At 47.3% G+C, this 22,269-nt stretch overlaps 1 protein-coding gene across 3 annotated transcripts in view; it reads right to left on the bottom strand.

Moving 5' to 3' along the window:
• The window catches only part of ARHGEF11 (Rho guanine nucleotide exchange factor 11), a 1,841,770-nt gene that overhangs the window by 723,082 nt on the left and 1,096,419 nt on the right, over window positions 1-22,269 (bottom strand). For all 3 annotated transcript variants that reach the window (XM_069604553.1, XM_069604546.1, XM_069604551.1), the window contains exons 19-20: window positions 18,864-19,008; window positions 6,502-6,598 (exon numbers count right to left, since the gene is read on the bottom strand). In XM_069604553.1, the coding sequence (XP_069460654.1) occupies window positions 6,502-6,598; window positions 18,864-19,008 (242 nt within the window). The remainder of the gene's footprint in view (window positions 1-6,501; window positions 6,599-18,863; window positions 19,009-22,269) is intronic.

The raw sequence follows: 22,269 nt of genomic DNA, 5'->3' as shown, positions 1-22,269 counted from the left end.
GCACCCGGCACCATGTTGCGAAACGTTTACACTTGTGCCCGTAGCACTTCAGAGTCGACAATGCCCTGGCCCTGGCAAGGACTTCCCTGCAGTCCGCCGGCAACTCATACCCTCCGAACTCTAAGGTTGCAGGAGCCAATCCTTCAGGTTCAGGGATCCAGAGTCGTAATGCAGGATTGTGCCTCCTTCTCTGGTGAGCAGATCCGCAACCACTGGCAGCTTGACCGGAGGTGACGTTGACAGGCTGAGACGGTCCGGGTCCCAAATCTACCTCGGCCACGCCAGAGGATCATCCTGCATCGGCACCATTTGAGTTGATTGATGACTCGCAGCAGGAGAGGCAACGGAGGGAATGCATACAGGAGGAGGCCTTCCCACAGGAAACAAACACGTCCCCCATGCTCCTCGGCTGGTGGAACCTGCTGGCGAATTTCTTGCATTTGGAATTCATTGCTGTTGCAAACAGATCGATCTGGGGTCTGCCGCATTTGAGGAGGAGGCTGTCCACTTTATCCTGTTGAAGCTCCCAGTCATGGCAAGAGTGCAGTACCCTGCTGAGGGAGTCGGCAATGGTGTTCTTGACTCCTGCCAGGTAGAAAGGAATGAGGAACGTTTCCTGGGCGACGGCCCAGTGTCCGAAGTCCTGCACCTCTCTGGAGAGCACTGGGTATCTGGTTCCCACCCTGCTTCCTGGTGTAGAATATTGTGGTGGTATTGTCATTGAAGACCCTCACCACCTTTCCCTGGAGGGACAGAAGGACCGACTTGGGGACCCAGAACACTGCCTGCAGCTACCGGACATTGATGTGGAGATCCCTCTCCTCCCGCAGCCACAGGCCTCTGGCATGGAGACGTCCAGTGTAGGCTCCCCAGTCCTCGAGGGAAGAGTCCGTGGTGACCCTCTCCAGGTACGGGGGCTCTGGAAATCTGACACCCCTAGCGATGTTGGAGGACACGCCCCACCACCTTATTGCTCAACAGAACTCTTCATCGAGAACAACCTTGTCTGCGAAGCTTCCGGACACCTGGATCCACCGAGCGTCCAGGAATTCCTGAAGGGGTCGCATCCGCAACCTACAGAGTCGTATCAGGTAAATGCATGACGACATCATGCCGAGCAGGGACTTGATGGTCCGCATCATGGCGGTTGTCAGTGTCAACAGCCGTTGCACCTTGCCCAGGACGGCTGCTATCCTTTCCTCCGAGGGGGCTGCCAGGCAGGAGACCGTGGTGAGCTTGGTCCCCAGGAACAGTGTGTTCTGCGATGGAATCAAGCAGGACTCTGGATAGTTCACAGAGAATCTCAGATCCATCAGCAGTCAGATGGTCCTCCTTGTGCGTTCGAGGCCGCGTCCCTTGACCTGGCCCGGATGAGCCAGTCTTCGAGGTACGGGTACACATGTATCCCTTGTAGGTGCAGGTGGGCCACCACTGGTGCCTAGCACTTCGTGAACACCCTGGGCACCGACTACAGCCCGTAGGGAAGAGCCTGGAAATGGTAGTGCCTTCCTTGAACCACGAAGCACAGGAACCTTAGATGCTTCACGTGAATGGGGATGTGGAAGTACACGTCCTCCAGATCCAGTGACGTCAAGAAGTCTCCTTCCTCCAGTTGGCTGAGCACATGCTGCAACGCGACCATCCAGAATTTTTTGGACTTGAGGTGCTTGTTGAGACGCCACAGGTCTATACTGGGCCTCCAGCCCCCGGTCGTCGTCTTTACCAAGAATTATCTGGACTAGACTCCGGAGCCCCAGAGCTGCTTTGGAACCAACTCTATTGCCCCTTTTCTTAGCATGGCAGGTACCTCCTGCAGGAGCCGAGGGATGTACTGCTCCTGCCGGGCCATCGGCGGTATATGCAGACACTTCTGCTGGAACTAGTGTCCGTGGGCGAGAGCATCCAGCACCCATCGGTCGGTGGAGATCTTTTCCCACTCGAAGTTCGCCAGCCGGTCTCCCACCGGGGTGCATAGGTGGGGGCCCGATGTCCTGGCCGGTGCAATCTTGCTTTGGGGCCTGCGTGCCGCCTTGGGAGCAATGACTACATCGGCCACCTCTGCCGAAGACCGGGAGGGTTGACGGCACGAAGAGAACTCTCTGCCAAAATCCTTAGACAATCTGACAGACTTTCCGTCGGAGGCACGAAAGGATGGACGGTGCTGCTGAAGAGTGCCCAAGGCACGGGCTGTCTCGTGTCCGTATTGATGGCCTGCAATGATTCGTCGACTGCTTTCCCAAAGAGGTTGTCCCCATCGAAGGGCATGTCCAGCACCCTTGTCTGGACCTCCTGCCGGAAGTTGGTGGCCTTCAACCAGCCATGACGACAGAGGCAGACACCGTTCCCCATCTGTCAGAACCCTGTGTCCTCGATGTCCAGGGCCACAGTTATGGCTTGGTCCGATGCCACCTGGCCCTCCAGGAGGATCTCAAACACCTCGACCCGCTTGTCAGGGAGAAATTCCAGCAGCGGGCCATCTTATACCAGAGCTCCCTGTCGTATCTGGCCAGGATCGCAAGCGCATTTACTGCCTTGACCATCATCGCTTTCCTACCTGTGGCGTCCAACTTCTTCCCCTCGCTTTCTGGGGAAACGGAGGCTGAAGATGAGAGATTAGAAGATTTTTTCCTCGCAGCCGCCGAGACCACTGAGTCCGGGCAGGGCTACAACCATAGGCACTTGGGGTGCGGACTCCGGCACCCAGTACTTCTTTTGCAGCCTGTCCCTCTTCGCCAGGGCTGATGCCGGGTTCCTCATCAGTGTCAGGCCCTAGTCCCAAACATCGTTCAAGTGAGGCACCGCCAGAATGGTTTTCCTTTTGGCCTCACGTCATTGGTAAAGCAAACCTTCCCTCTTGGTCTCTTCTGGCGTCAGCTGGAAGAGCTCAGATGCGCGGGTGACCATGGCATGAAATGACCCCACTTTGTCCGGGGGAGAAGGCCTCGGCGGCGGAGAGACGCTGCTGCCGTCGTCCGTGTCCATAGTTGCTGTGTCCGTCCCTGTATCCCTAGGGGTTTGGGGGGAATGTGTGGTGGTTGATGAGGCGGTGTAGGGTGCTGTTTTCTCTTCTTTGCCGGCGGTGGGCCCGGTGCCACTGGGGCCGGTAGCGTTGGCATCCTCTTCTGGATCTCTGACACCAGTGTGAGGCGAGTTGAAAGGATGTCCAGCGATACTCCCCTGGGAAGTGCAGGGGGGTAGGCTTGCTGGGCCCAGCGCTCACGTCGTCATGCCCGCCATCGTCATCCTCGGCGTTTACGCCGTCGTTGTTCCCCACGTCCTCCAGGTCCAGGTGAACGGACACCAGGTCCTCCTCATTCAAGGAAGAAATATCCGTGCCCTGCAGCACGGTTGAGACCACCCCCCCTTTTTGGCATCCTGAGGGGTCTGTCTCAGACTTAGGGATGGCATCCTCTTCTCCGGCATTTTCTCCACCGGTTTGGCCGAGGCCCCCACCTTGTGGGGAGGGCCACTCTGGGCGCCGTCTGGGTCCCCGGTTCAGTCCCTTTCGCCTTCGAGAGGGCGGCTGCCACCAGCTTGATCGTGGAGGATGACTTCGCCTGGACCACCTAGGCCTTCAGGGACAGGTCGGACACCTTTCCCTGCGCCTTGGTCTCCTCCGGCTTCTTCCGCAGCTTCCCTGGGTTAGCCGATTTCCTCTTCGAGGAGGAGCTGGAGCGATGACTGGAGATGGAGGCAGATGATAAAGATGAGCACGCCCTGCCCATCGCGGGACTCGCTTGCGCGGCAACCCTGAGGGAAACAGACTCACAGTGCTTGGCCTTGTGTTGGGCCCCCATGGATGGAGCGCTCTCAAAGGGCTTAGAAGCCCGTTCCTCGGACCGGCTGGTCCTGGGTGAGGCATGCCCCTGCTTGCCACACGGGGTAGAGGCCTTGGTGTTGAGCCACGCCGCCAACCTACTGTTATGATCCTTGACGGTGCGCTTGGAGAAACCAAAGCAGATTTCACAATCTGCTTCCCTGTGGTCCGGATGTAGACAGTAGAGGCACTGGGATAGTTTGTCCTCCACAAACACATTGCTTAATCTGCAGCTGTAGCAGAGCTTGAAGAGGGAGCCTCCCTCGTCCTCTGCCAACATGGTTCGGCGTGCGGTGTAGGCCCGTTGGCCTTCTGGAATCTTTGAAGAAACTCGTGATGATTCTTGCCCTTGAGGGGCGTTGAAAGGCGCTGACAAACGGATCCCCGCTTTCCGGGCAAAGGCCGAAAGAGCACACAGGTTCTATTTGACAAAAACAGGAACTTTTTAAAGAAAAGCACGAAAACATATAAAAGGTCTCCGAGCGAAACACGAGGACTCCCAACACCTGAACGTGCGGTATAAATCTGAAGATGGCTGCCAGAAGAGTGGCTTAGGGAGTGGGCAGTCATTGGCTGGGGCCAGTATGACCCACAGCTCAGTGATTGGTGAATAGGAGAAAGACAGTTTGTAAGTGAAAGTGAAACAGTTTTTTCTTTTACTGAGGATTCCAGGCCGGACGACAGGGAATATTCATGAGCATGTGAATACATGCCAGACCCCATGCTGAAGAAACTGACAATTTGTAAGATGGTACCTAAAAGTTGTCCTTGGCGAAAGAAAACAGACACCAATCCTGGGAGATGAGATTTCAGGCGAGATTCCTGTACCCTGTTTCACCATTAAAAGGTAACACAAGTATGGCAGCAGGAGAGGACTTTATACCGTACTGCATTTTGCACAATATGCAACCAAGTCCCAATGCCTCCAGGTAAGCCTCGGACAATGTAGACCACTGCTCTCACTGTTGGTTGCAGTGATTGGGGTCCAATGGCCACAGGTGTAGAGGTATGTTTCAGTGTCAGGTTTGTGTTCGGTGTGGTGCCTGTTCCGGTCTCGGCTGGTCTCACGGCTTAGGATACCGAATTGGAGGTGGACCTAGGATTTAAAACAATGAAAGGAGCTCTGCTTCAACACCCATGACAGTACGTCTGCAAGCAATTTTGGAGGGCAAAGGACTTCAGCTCCAGCAGCAGAGCCATAATGTCAGAGTTCTTAAAAGAGGTTGCAAAGCACTGTAGGCTGCATGATGTCCAGATGGAAGGAGTCCCTAGTGCATAGGTTGCAGACCAGCTGCAGGCCCACAGCTTCTACACACACCAGTAGGATGTCCGACAAGGTGTATGACTGTAAACTGGCTGTGCTCACCCGCTTAAGGGAATGAACCACTTTGGAAGGCTCTTGCTCACCCTACAGCAGTAGGCATTGGCTTTCACAGCAGCAGCTTTCACCATCCCTCTGTGGCCTCAGATTCCAGGTTCCAGGGTTCAACTAAGAAAATGAATTTAAGACCAAAGTGCTAGCTGTCAGCGGTTGGACATTTCCGAGAATATTAAATTGTGAGGGTCCAAAAACAGATTGACTTTGGAAAGGTACCCAAGGAATCCCAAAGCAAAGGTTTCATCTTTAGCTTTGGAATCCATATCTACCATTGGGGATGGCAGAGAATCAGCACCAGTATCCTGCTGCAGCAATTAGGAATCGGCCTGCCTCTTCCTCCTATGAGAGATTGATTCCTAGGTGAGTCAATAAAAGTCCTTTAGTATCCCCGTGTGGTATGAACTGTCAAATGTGTTGCTCCAAGATCTGTTTGACTTTGATGATGGCCTTAGTAAGGTCAAGACCTAAGAACAAACCTAGAGACTTTGAGAACGAACTACTACCCTGCATTAATATCTAACCTAATAAGAGCTATAAAGTATATCTTCATAATACCTGTGTTGCTATTCCCATATTAAAAGTGATATTTTTTTTACCAGTATTCTGGTGCACCCTTTACCCTGCCTAAACGTAGGCATTGACAGCTTGACCACAGCTACCATTAGTATGGTTCAAGGATTGCCTGCTTGCCTAGGATTAGGCAGATATCCCTATAACTAAGGGATTTTGAACCCAGGTGGAATTCCTAACCTTAGCAAGGATGCAGAAAACATTTTCTGTATTCGTTTTGGTTATAGTGGCAAATGCTGGTACCATAGAGAATGAAGTGTGACCTCAGAGAACACAACTACAGATTTCACACTGTGCTCTTGTAGGGCGCAGTTTGGCTATGGTCTTGATCTTTTCACAATTCAGGAAACAAACAATGCGCCGCTGCAACCCATTCTATGAACATCAGTTTTCCTGTGCATCATTCAAAATATAACCCAGGAATAAAGGCTGATAACTAAAAAGGAGCATCGCTCATGCAATCCAATAATATAAACATATCACTTTGCTTCTCAATGACTAAGAAATCCTGTAACAAAGAAGGTTATCGTAATATTTAATGAAAATTAATGGTAGCTGCCCTTATGCCAAATGTAGGCTTCTGTGCTAGCAGGATGGAAAGTGGGTGGGAAAACATGATGAATGGTGTTCAGAATTCAAATGTAATACGCATTTGTGAAAAAGATCAGGGTCAGCTCTGATGACTGCATTAATGCCCCCTATTCACCCACTATGGATTCTATGTTAAGACACTTACTGCTCTGGGATCCACTCTTGGGCTTGCCGATGTATTTCAGAATGGGATTTCGCCTTTTATCCTCCACCGACTCCTTGTCCTTCTTCGCGTTGCTGGTCTGTTAATGATAAAGAGGGTACAAGATTTGATGTGCTGTGTTAGGCAGAAACCAGTGCAGTTCCCTTAGGGACCACTGCAAAAGGCTTAGGACTACAGGTGTTGGCAGTAAACCCAATTGGTAGCAGTCTGTACCACCCAGATTTACCTGGTAGCTGTGGCTGAGCAGCCAGACTTCTCTCAAGAAGAGTTAGACAGTATATAGAGTATACACAATAGGTACAGAGATACAGTAGCACAAGCAAACACTGACCAGAGCTTGGGTATAAAGGTATATAATTATTTATTTAACAACACACTTGTAAAATACACTAAGACTAATATGGCAAGCAAGTTCAAACACTGTCACTATCACTATATGTACATCCCTGATTACTTATTGAACAAGTCTTAGTTAAAACACCACTTATTTGCAGACAGAGGTGAGCGCTTAACCTAAAATGGCACTCCAATAAGTTGATTAAAAAGGGAGTGAAAAAGGCAGAATTAGGAAAGTACACAATACCAACACTTTAAAAAGAACCACAGCAAGTCAGAAAGGCAGAGTTTACTGTTAGAGCAAGAAAGTTCATAGGCCAGGCCCACTCTTGGAGAGAGCAAGGCAGAATGTGTCCAAGATCACACAGTTGAATAGTACTTTAAAAAGTCTTTGCAGATAGTTCAAAAAGGGTTGGATCAGTTCATGAAAAGTTAGTTAGCAGGTCCCAAGTCACCCCAGGATAGAGAGTCAAGGATTTACGGGACACCTTGAACAGTCTGTTGCAAGGGAGACCAGGCGGGCCACAGAACCTGAAATGGTGAGGAAGCTCCAGCGGGGGCAGTTGTTCCTGGCAGCAGGTGCTTCGCCCAGGCGACGAGAAGATCTCGATGTGGAGGAAAGCTGGAGGTCGTTGCACTGCCAGGGAAGAAACCAGCCGCAGAGTTTCCCGGTTAAAAGGTACTACCCTTTTATTTGCGGTAGTGGTGAAGCATGGCTATCTGGCCGCCGGGGTGCTTGGCACCCCCTTTAATAAATATTAAATAAATAACCCGGCGGTATCTTTAACATTGCACCAAAAAAGTGGTGCGTTTAAAATGAATAGGAAAATCCCATAGGAAATATTCCGGGGGAATATTTCGCGTGATAACCACTGCCACCAGCCAGAAACTCGACGAGGGGGGACTGCACAGTGCCCCCTCGAAAAACAGAGCCAGGGGTAATCTAATTACCCCTACTTCCACAATATGATGGTTTGTACTGGTTCTGTTCACAATTTAAGACTAGTAAAGTCAATGGTGACTTTACATGCCCTGGGAGACAGTAGTCAGTCCCAGGGTATGGAGTCTATGTTTGGGGGTCACTATGACACCCCTGTGTTACTGCACGGAGGGTGCCGTGTAACACACTTACCAAAAACACATGAAACCCTATGGAGTAAAGGAGCCCATAGCCCATAAAACACATTACAAAGTCAAAGGATATCTCAAATCATGTCCAAGAGTGGGAGAAAAAGAGTCTCACTCTTAGCAGGAGAAAAAAATAAACCCCCAAAAATCTAGCAAAGCTGCTGGGGGACTCACTAGGTTTGGGAAATTAGCCTTAACAGAGAATTCTCCCTAACACTGTTGGGGAAAACCATGACAACCAAGTCCACTGAAGGCCCCACGCCTAAAGATCAGCTCAATTAACTTGTATACAAACCGTTTTTAAGAATGATATTCAGACTGTTCGTTAGCAACATAGTCCTATATTTGTATCTTAGGCGAGCTTTCCTCAGCAAACCTGCATTTCCAAGGCAGAGAAGAAAGTATGTCACGTGGAATAGATGTATGTACATAAACGGACAGCATACAGCCAATTGTAGATTTCCTTTCCCCTGAGGGCTTTGAACGCTTCAAGACTGGTCTCCAGTGTTAAGCGTGTTATAAAAAAAAAAACAAAGATATTTACACAGAATAAATACCCTTGTTCACCTGTGCTGGTGGAACGGGTTCTATGGCTCCCTTCTGGAGCAGTATTTGTATTTCGTCTTGTAGAATCTGTAGCTATTCTACTAGTATTCTTCTCGGTCTTGGCGGGTGATCGGCCGGTTGTTCTTGAAAGTATGCAATACCCAATTCTTACTGTTAACAGCACCTACTTGTCTGAGGCGATTCCCTCCCATACGTGGGCGAATAAGGTTATGCGACCCCCGTACTGGGGTGATATGTGACGGGACCTGGACCAGAGTAATTACTTTGCAGCAGCAGGTGAACCTCTTGCAGTTTGACCTCTACCTCTACCCCGTCCTCTTCTAAACTGTCTTGGAAACTAGGACTGAGAGGAAGACAATTGTCCCTGGTTTCCAACCCAGGAGGAAGAGCCTACACCTGCAGAGCAAGATGTCTGCGCTGTAGACCTTGAGTAGCTTTGGCCATGAAATCTCAGCCAGTTTGACTGTGCTCCCCTCTGCTGAAAAGGGCAGTTTGAAATCTGGTTCAATGTTCATGGTCCTTTTCAGCAGTTTCTAGGGCCCGGTTGACTGCTCTACCAAATAGTACCTCTTTTTCTATTGGCATATTTAATAAAGTAGCCTGAGTTTCTGCCTTGAAGCCTGAGTTTCTGAGCCAAGCATATGTTATATTAAGGTTCCCTCAACAATGATTCTCCCAGCAGTATCCGCTGTGTCTAGTGTTTTTTTGGAACCGCATTAGCAGTTTGTTTCCCTTCTGATAAAGCTTTCATTACATCTGTTTTTAGGGGATCATGGAAATTGGTAGTTATTTCTTCTACATGGTCCCATTGGGCTCTGTTGAAACTAGCCATCAAGGCTGTATTGTTGGCAATGTGCTTTTGATATGCCACAGTTGTTGGCACATTTTTACTTAGGGCATAGATCTTCTTGCTTTCCATGTCGGGAGGGCCCTCTGAAGTTGCCAATGGGCTACCCACGTTTTTGCGTGTTGTAGATACGACCAAGGAATCTGTCTTCATGTGTCCCCTGGGCAAAAATGGGTTGGTAGTGGGTGGTTTGAACCTTTTTTCCATTTGTTGGTTAACTAGTTTTGTTAACACTGGAGTTGTTCGGGAGGGTTCTAGTCTTCTCTTGACAGATTTAAGTAAAAGGGATGTATTGGCTAACTTATTTTTTCTAATTAATGTTGTCTACAAAATCAGTGTCTTCCTCAGATTCAGGTCTATCAATTTTGAAGTAATGGGCTGCTTTTTTAAGCAGATCATTATTCAGTACATTGTCATTGATGAGCAATGTGGAAATGGGATCATGGGTTCATCAATGTCGAGAGAGGGCACAGGAAGGTCTTTACGGTCTGTACCTGTGTTGTCTTCAAGTATTCCTCCTCCACTGGCTATTCATAAGGAACAGGGGGACCAGTCCTTCATTATTTGGAAGGTACCTCCACTTGTTGGACCTGCTGAGTGGGTGTTTCTCTATAAACTGCATGAATGAAGCCATTTATTTTTCATCGTGACCTCACGTGTTTGGTCCATTCCCTGATGAATTTAGGGATGAGGTGGAAAAACATTTGCTTGTACTTTTATTTGTTCTCAAGTCTGTTTCTTCTTTTTAAGAATGTCCGAAAAAGAGAAGCTGGCTTCAACATGTGTGGTTTTCTTTTTTTCAAAATGTGTCAAAATGGTAGTTTTCTGTGCATGCGGTTTTGGTTAATTTATAGTATCCTTTGGTGCGGTGGAGGTAAGCTTTTAACCATGCGTCAAGTGAGAAGTACTAGGAGCTGGTGTCCTTTGCCTGACCGACCAGGTAGGTGCTGAGGTTGCCAGCTCCGCCAAGGATTTTGAAACTTTCGCCAAAAGTATTGAAAGTGTTCTTGAGGGCAAAATGTGTTTTGCACTCACAATGTGTTTAGATTTGCTCATCGTTACTGCGGAAAACGCCAAAACGCTCTTTTGATATAATGCATTCAGTCTTTTCATCAGGGATATCCTCCATAGCAGAGCGTGACGCTTGCCGTTTGGAGCTGACTGGCCCACGGGAATCCTCCATTTTCCGATCCGAAATCTCTTCAGCTTCCGATTCTAAAACGGGGCTACCCTGTTCTGGTTCGGATTCCTCTGCTCCGGCGGGGTATTCCGTCGATGCGCCAGATTGGAGGTCGAACCGCTGCGCGGCTTTCGCAGTGCAATCTAAGTGTTTTTGGCTTAAAAACCTACATGACTGGAATTTGTTTTCCCAGTGGTCCGTTGGAAGACCGTGTTTGCAGACCATGCAAGTCTTTCCACAGAAACATTTTGTTCCACATGGGGCAGAATTTAAAGGGCGTATTCTCGATGTCGAAAGCTGGCGGAGAGCAAGATTATAATGTTAATGGGGTAATCTAAGGAGGCATTCTCCTTAACACTAAAGTGCGTTTTCCCCCAATCTCCCTACTGTGAAGTCGAAGCCTGTAGCTGTGTCTGTCAAACATCGATTTCCAAAGTCGATATATGTAGTGTATGATGGTCGATCCTACAGTCGTCGTGCTGAGTCGAGAGGTATTGGCAATAAAGGTTGAGAAAAATATCTCCAAATATATATTTGTTAAATGTACGCTTGATCATGAACAAAGGTACGACTTCAACTAACTCCAGCCAACCCCATAAGACAAACTAAACAATCTGGGGACCTCGATGCGTGAGGGATCATGGGTACAGTACACATCAAAGTAGGGATAAACACCCACTCAACATCCCTTTTCGAAATCGAAAATAAATCATGTAATACTTTGCACCAACCACTAGATGTCGGCCTATGCAAAGTATTTGACTCCAAGCAGATCCACAAGCCTCAGAAATAAATAAATATATAGGATACATGATTCACCGTAATCTTATTTCTGGTGCTTGTATCTGCTTGAATTCACATGCTCTGCATAGTCCGACATCTAGTGGTAATCGCAGAGTATTGCAAGATTGGTTTTCTAAACTCGAAAACGGACGTCGACAGGGCATGTTAGTAATGCTATCCCTAGTGTGACGTGTACTGTACCATTGGTCCTTCACGTGTCGAGGTCCCTCAGACTCTGTTTCTGACATAAGGTTGCAAAAAGTGTACCACAAGTACAGTTGTGATAAAGCAGAAACAGTGATAACCCAGAACACATCTATGCACCTTCTACTCCAAGGGGAGGAAGGGAGGGTGCATGTGAACCGAAGCAGATACAAGCACCAGAAATGTGATTATGGTGAGTAATGTACCCCTTCTGGAGCTTGTGGATCTGCTTAGATCACATGCTCTGCATAGATTAGCGAGCAGTATCTGGAGAAGGAGGTGGGATGTGAAGGTACATCAGCAAATAGATGTTTTTTAACCGATTGTCCCACCTGTGATTCTGCTTAGAGTGAGTGTCAATGCAATAATGCTGTGTGAACGTATCGATGGAACTCCATGTAGCAGCTTTGAAAATGGCATATAGAGGGATTTTTGCAATGAAAGCTTAGGTAGCTCCTTTACCTCTGGTAGAGTGAGCCCTGGGAGTGAAAGTTAAGACTCTTTTGAATAGGGAATAGCAGACCTGTATGCACTTGACTTTCCATCTGGAGATGGCGTTTTTTGATATGGGATCGCCCTCACTCCCAGGTGCTATGGAAACAAAGAGGATCTGTTTTCCTGAGAGGTTTAGTTTTGTTCACATAGTACAGGACAGCCCTCCGTACATGAAGTGTATGGAGGCTTCTTTCGGCAAAGTTAAATGGATTTTGAAAGAATGTAGGAAGTTATATGGATTAACATGAAACTTTGAAATGAACAGATGAAAACCTAGGATGTGTTCAGAGGACAACCTTGTGCTTGTGTAGTATGACGAAAGGGTCTTGTACAGACATCTTGTAGCTCACTGACTTGTTTTATAGAGGTGATGGCTAGAAGGAAGGCAGTGGCTGGCCTTGTGCATAGGCTCAAAGGGTGGACCCATGAGCTTGGAGAGCACAAGATGAAGATCCCAACCTGGAGGAGGGTTGGAAATTCGGGGGTATAGCCACTTTACCCCTTCCATGAATGCTTTAATGACATGAACTTTCCACCAGGACACTGTTTTGTGAAGTGGTGTAAGCTGACAAGGCCGCCAGATGCACTTTGATGGAGTTGTAAATTAGACTTGAGTCTAGTTGGTAAAGCATGTAATGGAGAACGTTAGCTGGGGAACATTGTGTTGGGTTTAGTGCTTGTGACGTGCACCATATCACAAATCTCTTCCACTTGTTGAAATAGCAGTGTCTGGTGTTAGGTTTTATTGACTCCTTTAGGATAGCCATACATCTTTGTGGAAGAATCAAGTAGCCAAATTCTATGAGTTCAGGAGCCATGCTACCAAGTTCATACATTGAGGGCGCGGATGGAGAGATGCTCCCTTGTGTTGCATTAGCATTTTGTATGGGCACGGGAGCTTGATTGGGTCACACATCGCCAGTTTGAGCAGATGTGGAAAACAGGATGCATCGCCCACATAGGAGCAACCAGGATTAGAGTCACTTATTCCTGGTGCATCTTGTGCACTATTTTGCTCAGGAGTGATGTCAGGGGGAAAGCGTAAGCAAGTTTCCCTGACCAGTTCATCCACATGACGTTCCCCTTGAACCCTGGTTGGGGAACCTGGAAGCAAAGTCTGGGCATTGCGTGTTCAGGGTTATGGCAAACAAGTCTAGTGGGTGGTGACCCTATTTTGAGAATATTCCGTCTAGGATATCTCCGTTGAGTTGCCACTTGTGTTCTTCTGGTAAAAGGTATCTGCGTACAGTGTCTGCCAGAGAATTTTGAGTTCCCCTGGAACATGTTGAGAGGTTAGGAACAGGTTCCGCTTGAGTGCCCAATTCCATATTTTTTGGGATAGCTTGGACAGACAGAGGTTGTGCCTTCCTGCTTGTTAATGTAGAACATGGCAGTGGTGCCGTCTCTAAGGACTTGCACTATTTGACCTGTAAGATGTTGCTGAAAGGCATGTAGAGCATGGAGGACTGCCAAAAGTTCAAGGAAGTTGATCTGTCTTTGGGCTGTCGCACGTGCCCACTGGCTATGGGCTGTGTGTTGAAGGAAGTGAGGCCCCCTCCATCCGGCAGGTGAGGAGTCTGTAGTTAGGATCGATTGTGCTGGTGGAACGCGGAAGGTTTTTCCTTTTAGCAGGTTGTACCTGGACCAACCGTGAAGAGCCTGTAGCAGGTAAGGGGAACAACCACTAGATCGTCCCACCGACCGCTTGCCTGAGACCATTGTTTCGCAAACTATTCCTGCATTGGGCGGGAATGTGGAACCAAGTGAATGCATGAGGCCATCATCCCGAGCAAGTGCATTGCTTTGCGTACAGTTATCTGGCCAACAGTTTTGGAGTGAGGTACTTGCAACAGCATGTTTTGTACTCTCTCATTTGAAGGGAAACCCTGCTCCTCTTCTCTTTAGAATAGCCCCTTGAAATTGTTTTATTTGGCTGGGGGCTAAGATTGATTTCTTTTCGTTGATGGAGAAGCCCGGATTGAAAAGAAGGTCTATTGTCTTTTGTTTACAAATCTGAGGAGATTCCCCAATGATTAGCCAGTCGTCCAGATAAGGGTATACTGGGATTGACTTTCTGCGTAGGTGTGCTGCCACTACTGCGAGCACCTTTGTGAATACTCTTGGCGCTGAGACGATGCCGAAGGGGAATACCTTGAACTGGTAGTTAACTCCCGCTATCTTGAAACGCAGAGATTTTCTGTGCGCAGGGAGCATTGAAATATGAAAGTATGCATCTTTCATATCCAACATATCCATGTAGTCACCCCACTTTAGGAAGGGGATTACTTCTTGGCACGTTGTCATGCAAAACATTTGGGGTTTGAAATATTTGTTTGCAGGGCGCAGATCTAGTACTGGGCGCAGCCAAGGTCTTTCTTTGGCACAAGTAAGTACGTTGAATAAATACCCTTGTTTGCCTGATTTGCTGGGACGATCGCTGTGGCGCCCTTCTCCAGCAGGGGCTTTACTTCTTCCAACAGTATGTGCTTTTCTTCTGACATCATTTTCCTCTATTTTGGCAGGCGGTTGAGTGGTTTTTCTAACGGTTCGATGCAATACCCGCCTGGCACGGTGGACAACACCCACTTGTCTGACGTTGTCCCCTCCCATGCGTGAGTGAAGTGTGAAATTCGGTCTCCTACGTGAGTGGCATGGGAGGGGACATGCAGCGGTGCATCCTTGTTTGGGAGGGGTGGAGCCTCTCCCAGGTGAGATTCTGCCTATTCCTCGGGCCCTTTAATTTCCTCTTTGAAAACTGTAAGAGGAAGTTTGTCCTTGCGATGGACCCCAAGATGAAGACTGTCCGCTCGTGTATAGCCAGAAGAGCGTTGATCAACCTGACCCCAAAACGAGTTTGATGAGCCCCGTTGTATGAAGGGCGTGCTTGTCAACTGGCCAAGGGATTTAAGAGTGTCATATTCCTGCTTAGAACTTTTGAGGGGGCTTTCGACAGCTTTACTGAAAGGTACATTAGGCTCCACCAGCATGTTAAGGAGGGTGGCCCGAGTCTCCAACTTAAAACCAGACTGTCTGAGCCAGGTGTGGCACTTGATGAGTGTGCCTTCTGCGATGATGCGTCCTGCATGGTCTGCTGCATCAAGATTATTTTTGAGGATGCAGTTTGATACCTGTTTGCCCTCTGCAATAGTACTTAATTGTGACTTTAGGGGTTCTGGGGACAGCTTTAATTTGATGTTCCAGGTCATCCCATTTGTGGCATCCGTTACTAGCTAAAAGTTTAGTGTTGTTAGGGATTCTGGCTTGGAATGCCACTGAGGAGGCAACCTTTCTCCCAAAAGTATAGATTTTCTTGCTTCCCTCGTCAGGCGGGACCATCAGCCGATGCCAGGGGAGTGCCTGCCCTCTTTCTGGTAGTGATGACCAATAGTGAATCTGGTTTTAGCGGACCCCCAATATACAGAGGGACAGTGGGTGATGGCCTGAATAGTTTCTCTATTCTGGGATTAACTGCCCTTGTCAGACTAGGCGCAAGTAGGAATGGCTGTACGTCTTTGAACAGAGTGTAAAAGCAGAATAAAATGAGTGGCAGAATTTCTGTCTCCCAGAATAGCCTCCACAAAGTCCTTGTCGACTTGTGCCCCTCTTGAGTGTCAATGTTAAAATGTTTTGCTGCCTTCAGCAGCAGTTCATTATATCGTAGTTGATTATCAATGGGAGAATCTGCTACCGGCTGGTCATGGTGGTCTAGTGACTGGATGACGTAGATATCATCACTGTAGCCGTCATAGTATTGATCCTTGAGAGCCATGGTCTTAAGACCCTGTGAGATCCTCATTGAACGTTTCCTGAGAGGGTTCTTGGTAGGTCGAGCCGGGGGACCTAGAGCAGAGGTGCTACGCTGTGGCTTAAGACTAGGTTTTTTGGCAGGGGGTTGTGTTGAGGACCCTGGCTGTGAGGCATCTCTAAGGGACACTAGTTCCTCTGGATGACTGTCCATAAAGTCCACAAAACATGATATTCTTTTAAAAATTGTATTAAATTGTTCAGGAGTATAGTCACACCAAGGTGGGAAGCTGGCATGGTAGGGGTGGCTTGGGAGTGAGTCTGGTTCTTGTGATGCATAGCCCCTTAGAGTGCGTCTACAGGGGAGGAGGAATGCAAGTGCTTTTGGAGAACAAAGGTGTCAAGGATTTTCAATTTTTTTGGTGTCTTTGCTTTTAACAGTGTAGCACCAATGTGTTTTTTGATTAATTCCTGCATTTTTGGTGTTTGTTGGGGAGATGCTGATGTGCCTTTCGCCGCCTGATCCTTGGTGCACGAAAGGAGAGCCTTTTTGAGCGTCATGCCTGAACCCACCTTGGAGTCCGGTTTCGGAGGCCTTTCATGAGGCGAAAGCGTACGCGATGGCCCAGAGGTTTGAGCTCCAGTGGGCGACTTGTCAGCAGCTTCCAGGATCAGAGTACTTAACAAGAAATACAACACAACTTCTGTGAAAACTCTCCCTGCGGTTTACAGAAAGAGGCTGTCTGGTTGTCCGATCAGGACAGCCAGCCCACCCCTCAACCCCCCCAGTGGGGCATGGTTCCTTTCAGGCAAGGTGAAAGACAAAGGGCTGCAGAGTTTTGGACTCCTCCCTCGCTTCCTGCCTTCTCAGACACTATGGAGCCTCTGCAGAGAATACAAAAGATTCCCGCCAAAGTCAAACCTTCCACCGAGGTCATTCCTGCATAGAATGGCAGGGGAAGACCTCAGAAACAACAAGCAAACGAGAAATGGCAAAAAAGAAGGAGGCCACCATTCTAGAAGAATGGTTGCACTTCTGTGCATTACCGAGGCTGATTCAACAGCCTGTGAGTAATCAGACAAAAACGTCACTAAGGTAAAACCGCTGCCACCAGCCATTCAAGTAAACTTGCAATTGTAACAAAAATGTTACCGGTTAAGTAAGAAAGGGGATACATTGTATCCCCCAGCACTCCACATAAGGTGGGGTGTGCTGGCTCACTGAAATCAATGTAGAGGGGATGTGAATCCCACTTTACTTCTTGGGAACAGTAGCTCACCCAAGAAATAATGTAGAATTAAAAGGAAACTACTGCATTTAAAATTTTGTCTGCTGCTATAATATATTGCAGTCAGTCCAAAGTTATAGGGAATTATAACTCCAATCACACATTATGGAGAGACATAAAAAGGTCACCCATAAACAGAGTAAAAGACTAGGTGAGAGGGGGGAAAAAGATTCCCACTCACCGAGGGACAAGGTAAAATAATTACCAAGTCCAAGCAAAATGTTCTGGAGTTGACACAGGTCAGGAAGAATTTTCATAAAGATCAGAATCTCACCTAACATGTACTTCTTACCAATTTTTCGGGAATCGACCAATTGCACACCAGCACTTCCATTAATGCCCAGTGCTGCCTTTGTTATATTCCATTACCTCAGTTATACCGTAAGCATCTTTTCATGCCTGTATCCTTTGACAATTGTACAAGCCTATTTAAAGTTAGCATTGCACTGGCTTTAGACCGGAATCTGTTGGTCTCCATGCATGCCAATGAAGATGGCCAGATTTTCTGTCAGCGGAATTTCCATGTAATGCGAACTTTAAATAGGCCTGTTTCTTTCGGCAGATTTTGCACTCTGCCAACCTCTAAATGAGGCTCAAAGTAAATGTAGACACACTGATTTTGTCCCTCTGTATTATGAGATTGAGGTAGCTTTCTCCCATGCCAAAGAACACAGCCTGCGCGGGGAGTTCAGGATTTATGTGATGTGAGTATGATGTGATAGCCTACTCTCAATTCGAGCCCTATATTTGGCATAACCCAATATTGATCACTCAGCCTCACCCCTTATGAAATGGCCAAGCAGGTATGGTGCTGGAGGATCAAAATAATCCCTTCTTCCACATTCTTCTTCGCCTGGTGTTCGCTGCGTTGACATTTAAACAGCAAACTATTTGTTCTGCCACATTTGTCAGTTGGCTAGGCAACCCTAGATGTATCCTTCCTGGTTTGCAATACTCTGCGGTTACCACTGGATGTCAGACCACATGCACAGCATGTGATTCTAAGCAGATTAACAAGCATCAGAAACCTCCATACTTCAAGGGCATGCTGATGCACATCTCGAGTCTGAGACACAACAACGCATTTCCTGATTCTAGCACCACTCAATGTGCTAGCAACTGCCACCTCAGCATATTGCAGGCAGGTTTCAGTCCCTCTTTTCCCAATCACTGTTTGTTTGATCCACTTCCAATAATTACACATGCACCTCTACAACCATGCACCTTTCCCTTCAATACCCTTGCACCTTAACTGCTGTTTGTTTCTAGGCTATTCCCGCTTCCCAGATACTGTCACCAACGACCCCACCCCTCCACTCTACTCTACTCCGGCTTTTCTTTTCCCCTCGGTGGGGATAAATATATCACTACTCAGCCACATCTTGGGGTCTAAGACCACTATGGCGGTGATGAGAGCATTATAAACCCTTATTAACTTAACATTTGTTTAACTGCCTGTGTACACGTCTCCTTATCAGTGATGTGCACATTAAAAATGACTAAAATAACATTTGCCTTACTTGCATGTGTACACGCTTTCTGTATCACCACATCAAAAACAAGTTCATATTTATAAAGACAACTTACTTCCAGAGTATCACTACACACATTCAGAAAATATATTAATGAGCAGTACTGCGAGGAACAGCAGCTGCCACACTTGTTTTAAGGTTTAAAACTTTGCACCTGAATGAACCCCAGAAATTGGTATAGTGAGCAATGGAGAGGCTGAAATAGGAGCAAAAGAAGGGGTCAAAATGCACAGCCTCACCTTCTTCGCTTTAGGGAAAAATGGAAGCCATTTGTCTTTGTCCGGAAATGCGGGAGACTTCTCTGAGGTGCTTGCAGGACGGGCATCTCTCGTTCTGATACCGACATAGGTCATGTAGGTGTTCAGAGCAAAGGCCATTGGTGAACTGCAAGAAGAAAACACAGAAGACAGACATGTAACCCCTCCAGTGAAACTTCACTTGCCCACCAGTATCACAACAGTTGCTCCCAAGTACAAGACTCAATGTTGATATTTCGTAATGCTGGTTCCCATTCCTTTGTACGGACTATTTCTAGTGCGATCCAACCAAATGCATGGTTCAGCTTCTAGAGAGTCTTAAGCTTGCCACACCCAAGCTTGCACAGTAGGACAGCCTCAATTCCAACTTACATGGTGATGGACAGTGGTAAGTACTAAACTGCAGTGCCATTTATTGTCTGTTCAGATTGATGACCTCGAGAGATCAGAGATCGCACTATTAAACAGTTGAACAACAGTGGTCCTTCCTCTCCTGGATTTACAAACAGTGACTGGGTAAAGAACTGGTATGGAGAGATCTTTCTAGGAAGGGCCATTTAGGAAACCTTATTCAACTGCACATGCTTCAAACGGCTAGCTCAGACAAACATGAGGAACAATTTACTGAAATTGATTTTCGGAGCAAAGCTCTTTTACAGATCCTTCTTTTCCTGCCTTCCCACTCCCTCTTGGCCTATCATTTTCTCTCCCTTCACATTCCATCGATTCATCACAAGGAGCAATGCTTCTACTATCGGGAAATTGCCCACATAGGTCGGAAGTATTTGGGGGAATTTAATTTGTTTTTTATAACGCACTTAATAGCTGAATTCAGTTTCTAAGCGCGGATTCATACCTCTGTTGCTCTGTGTGGTCTTGCTAGAGAACAGGGATCAAAACTGCTGGTAGCTACTGTGCTACTTCTTATAGACTAAAAGAGGCTGGCTAGCTTGACAAGGGAACCTACATTTGACCAACTAGAACAACTTTTGGCACAGAAACATACCTAAGAGACATGAACACGTGTTTTGAAATGTGTAACAGGAGCAATAGGACATTTAGAACACATTTAAAGTGAAGGGCTCATATGTAGTGAACAAAAAATTAGGTTACAGTTTTCAATTTGTGTGTCAGGAGGAATCTCATGAGGCCAGGCTCAAGCCCGAATGTCACCATTTGGATCTAAGCAGCTAAACAATTTTAAGTGGTTCCACCAACTCCCCCTTTTGTGCGCAAAGTTTGTTCTTTGCTCTCTTGATGCAACCGAGCTTGGTCTAACCTGCAAATTGCACAGTTTTCCCACCGCTGTTTCCTCATAACTAAGCCGGGGTGAATCTCCCCAAACCACTCCCTCCACTCCATGGTGAATCCCCACAGGCTCAATCGTAAGATTTAGGTGAATCCAGAGGGGCCCACCGAAGAAATGCAACGTCCGAATTTCGCCTGCGAGTCCAGATGAGATTGTGAAGCCCGTCCATGGATTCGGGCACTGTGCGAGGATTCAGCCAAGAACGTCAGTGACATCGGATTGGGGTATTTTCAGTTCAATTCGGGCAAGTTCTTTAGATAGAAAACATGTTTGGGAGCCTATATAAAGAACCAGCAACTTCCTGTTTACTTTGTGGGTTGAGTTTGGCTGCAGGAAAGCGAGGCAGTGCTGATCCACACCAGGAGTTGGAGAAAGACACTGAGGGATACGGCAGGATTTATTTTTTCTTTGGGCACTGTGTGCTTTATCTGGAATTACTTTAAGGTGCCTGATGGGGTTTCAGCAGAAGAGGCTGAATCTGTGTACTGCTCTTTGTGCCAGGGACATAGACCTTTAGGAGAGGAAACATCTCTGGCTAACATGGTTCTCCTGAACCACCTGAGACGCTGGCACCAGGATATGTATGACAAGTTCCATCCACCACAAGCTTATATCAGAGATGACTGTCTTCCTCAGAAGGGCACAGAGGACCACCAACACTGTAGCTAGAAGTGCAGACGTTTCCACCCAGTGACCGAGTCCTGCTCATGAAGGGACATATTGGTACTGTGAGGGGTCAGAAATGCAAGGCAGACAAGTTGATGAAGGTGTTTCACAAGTAGCCATTTTATTAAATTATATGGGTGTGATAAACGCCTCGCTTTCCGTAACTGAATGAGGATTTCCCTGCCCATGAAACTAAGACTAACGGAAAACACTCTAGTAACAAAAGATATCTGTTCCTCAAACCTATACATACAACAAAACACTTATAAATACAACAAAATCATATAGGTATTATATGGCTGTTCCAACCCAACAGAATAATGGTTGGATTCATACATAAACTTTATAACCATATATTCTTTGTAACCAGGGTCGGTTCCTGTTCCCAGAATGAAAGCAGGATTTTCCAACTCAAAGTTCCAGTCAATAACGTGTTTTGCAATAATCCAGTTCTGCTACAAAGACAATACAAAGTTCCTCTCAATAGCTAAATTTTGCTTTCAACACAAAGTTTCTTCACTCCATGAGTTTCTCACTTGGCACTTGGATTGTAAAACAAGGGGGAGGATCTGGGAATCTCTCTACCAGCACGAACACAGCCCAATGACCTGTTCTTAGGTGAATAACCCCTGGGAGAGACTCCAAGTCTTTAGCTCATTGTCCCTTTCACAGAGAATACATTTCCCTGCATATCAGTCTTTGTCCTGCCCAGGGACAGTCCAGCACTGAAATACTAGGAAATTCTCCTCTGAACAAGAGTACCACAGCAACCCCATACACATGTTTCAGCCTTGTTGGGCATCATCAGTGAGGTGAAGCTGTGCCTCTCTAAGAACAGTGAGCAAGGGGTCCACGTCTGGATCGCCCTGTTAACTTACGGTGAAACCCAAAGTTAATTTATGCAAAACAAGGGGGTTTGAGAGTCTGGGAATCTCTCTACCAGCACGAACACAGCCCAATGACTTGTTCTTGCGTGAATAATCCCTGGGAGAGACTCTACCAAGTCTTTAGCTCACTGTCCCTTTCACAGAGAAGAAATTTCCCTGCATATCAGTCTTTGTCCTGCTCACTGTTCTTAGAGAGGCGCAGCTTCACCTCACTGATGATGCCCAACAAGGCTGAAACACGTGTATGGGTTTGCTGTGGTACTCTTGTTCAGAAGAGAATTGCCTAGCATTTCGGTGCTGGACTGCCCCTGGGCAGGACAAAGACCGATATGCAGGGAAATGTCTTCTCTGTGAAAAGAACAGTGAGCTAAAGACTTGGTTGAGACTCTCCCAGGGGCCATCCACCCAAGAACAAGTCAATGGGCTGTGTTCGTGCTGGCAGAGAGTTTCCCAGACCCCTCCTTGCTTCACTTGGATTGTACCACTGTCAGACAAGGTTCATCACTTTTCAAGATAAAGTTTTCCA

Source organism: Ambystoma mexicanum, chromosome 1p (assembly GCF_040938575.1).
Source record: "Ambystoma mexicanum isolate Mex_15411 chromosome 1p, UKY_AmexF1_1, whole genome shotgun sequence".
Classification (NCBI taxonomy): Eukaryota; Metazoa; Chordata; class Amphibia; order Caudata; family Ambystomatidae; genus Ambystoma; species Ambystoma mexicanum.
The sequence above is the reverse complement of the archived record's forward strand: the minus strand, read 5'-3'. Positions and strand labels throughout refer to the sequence as shown.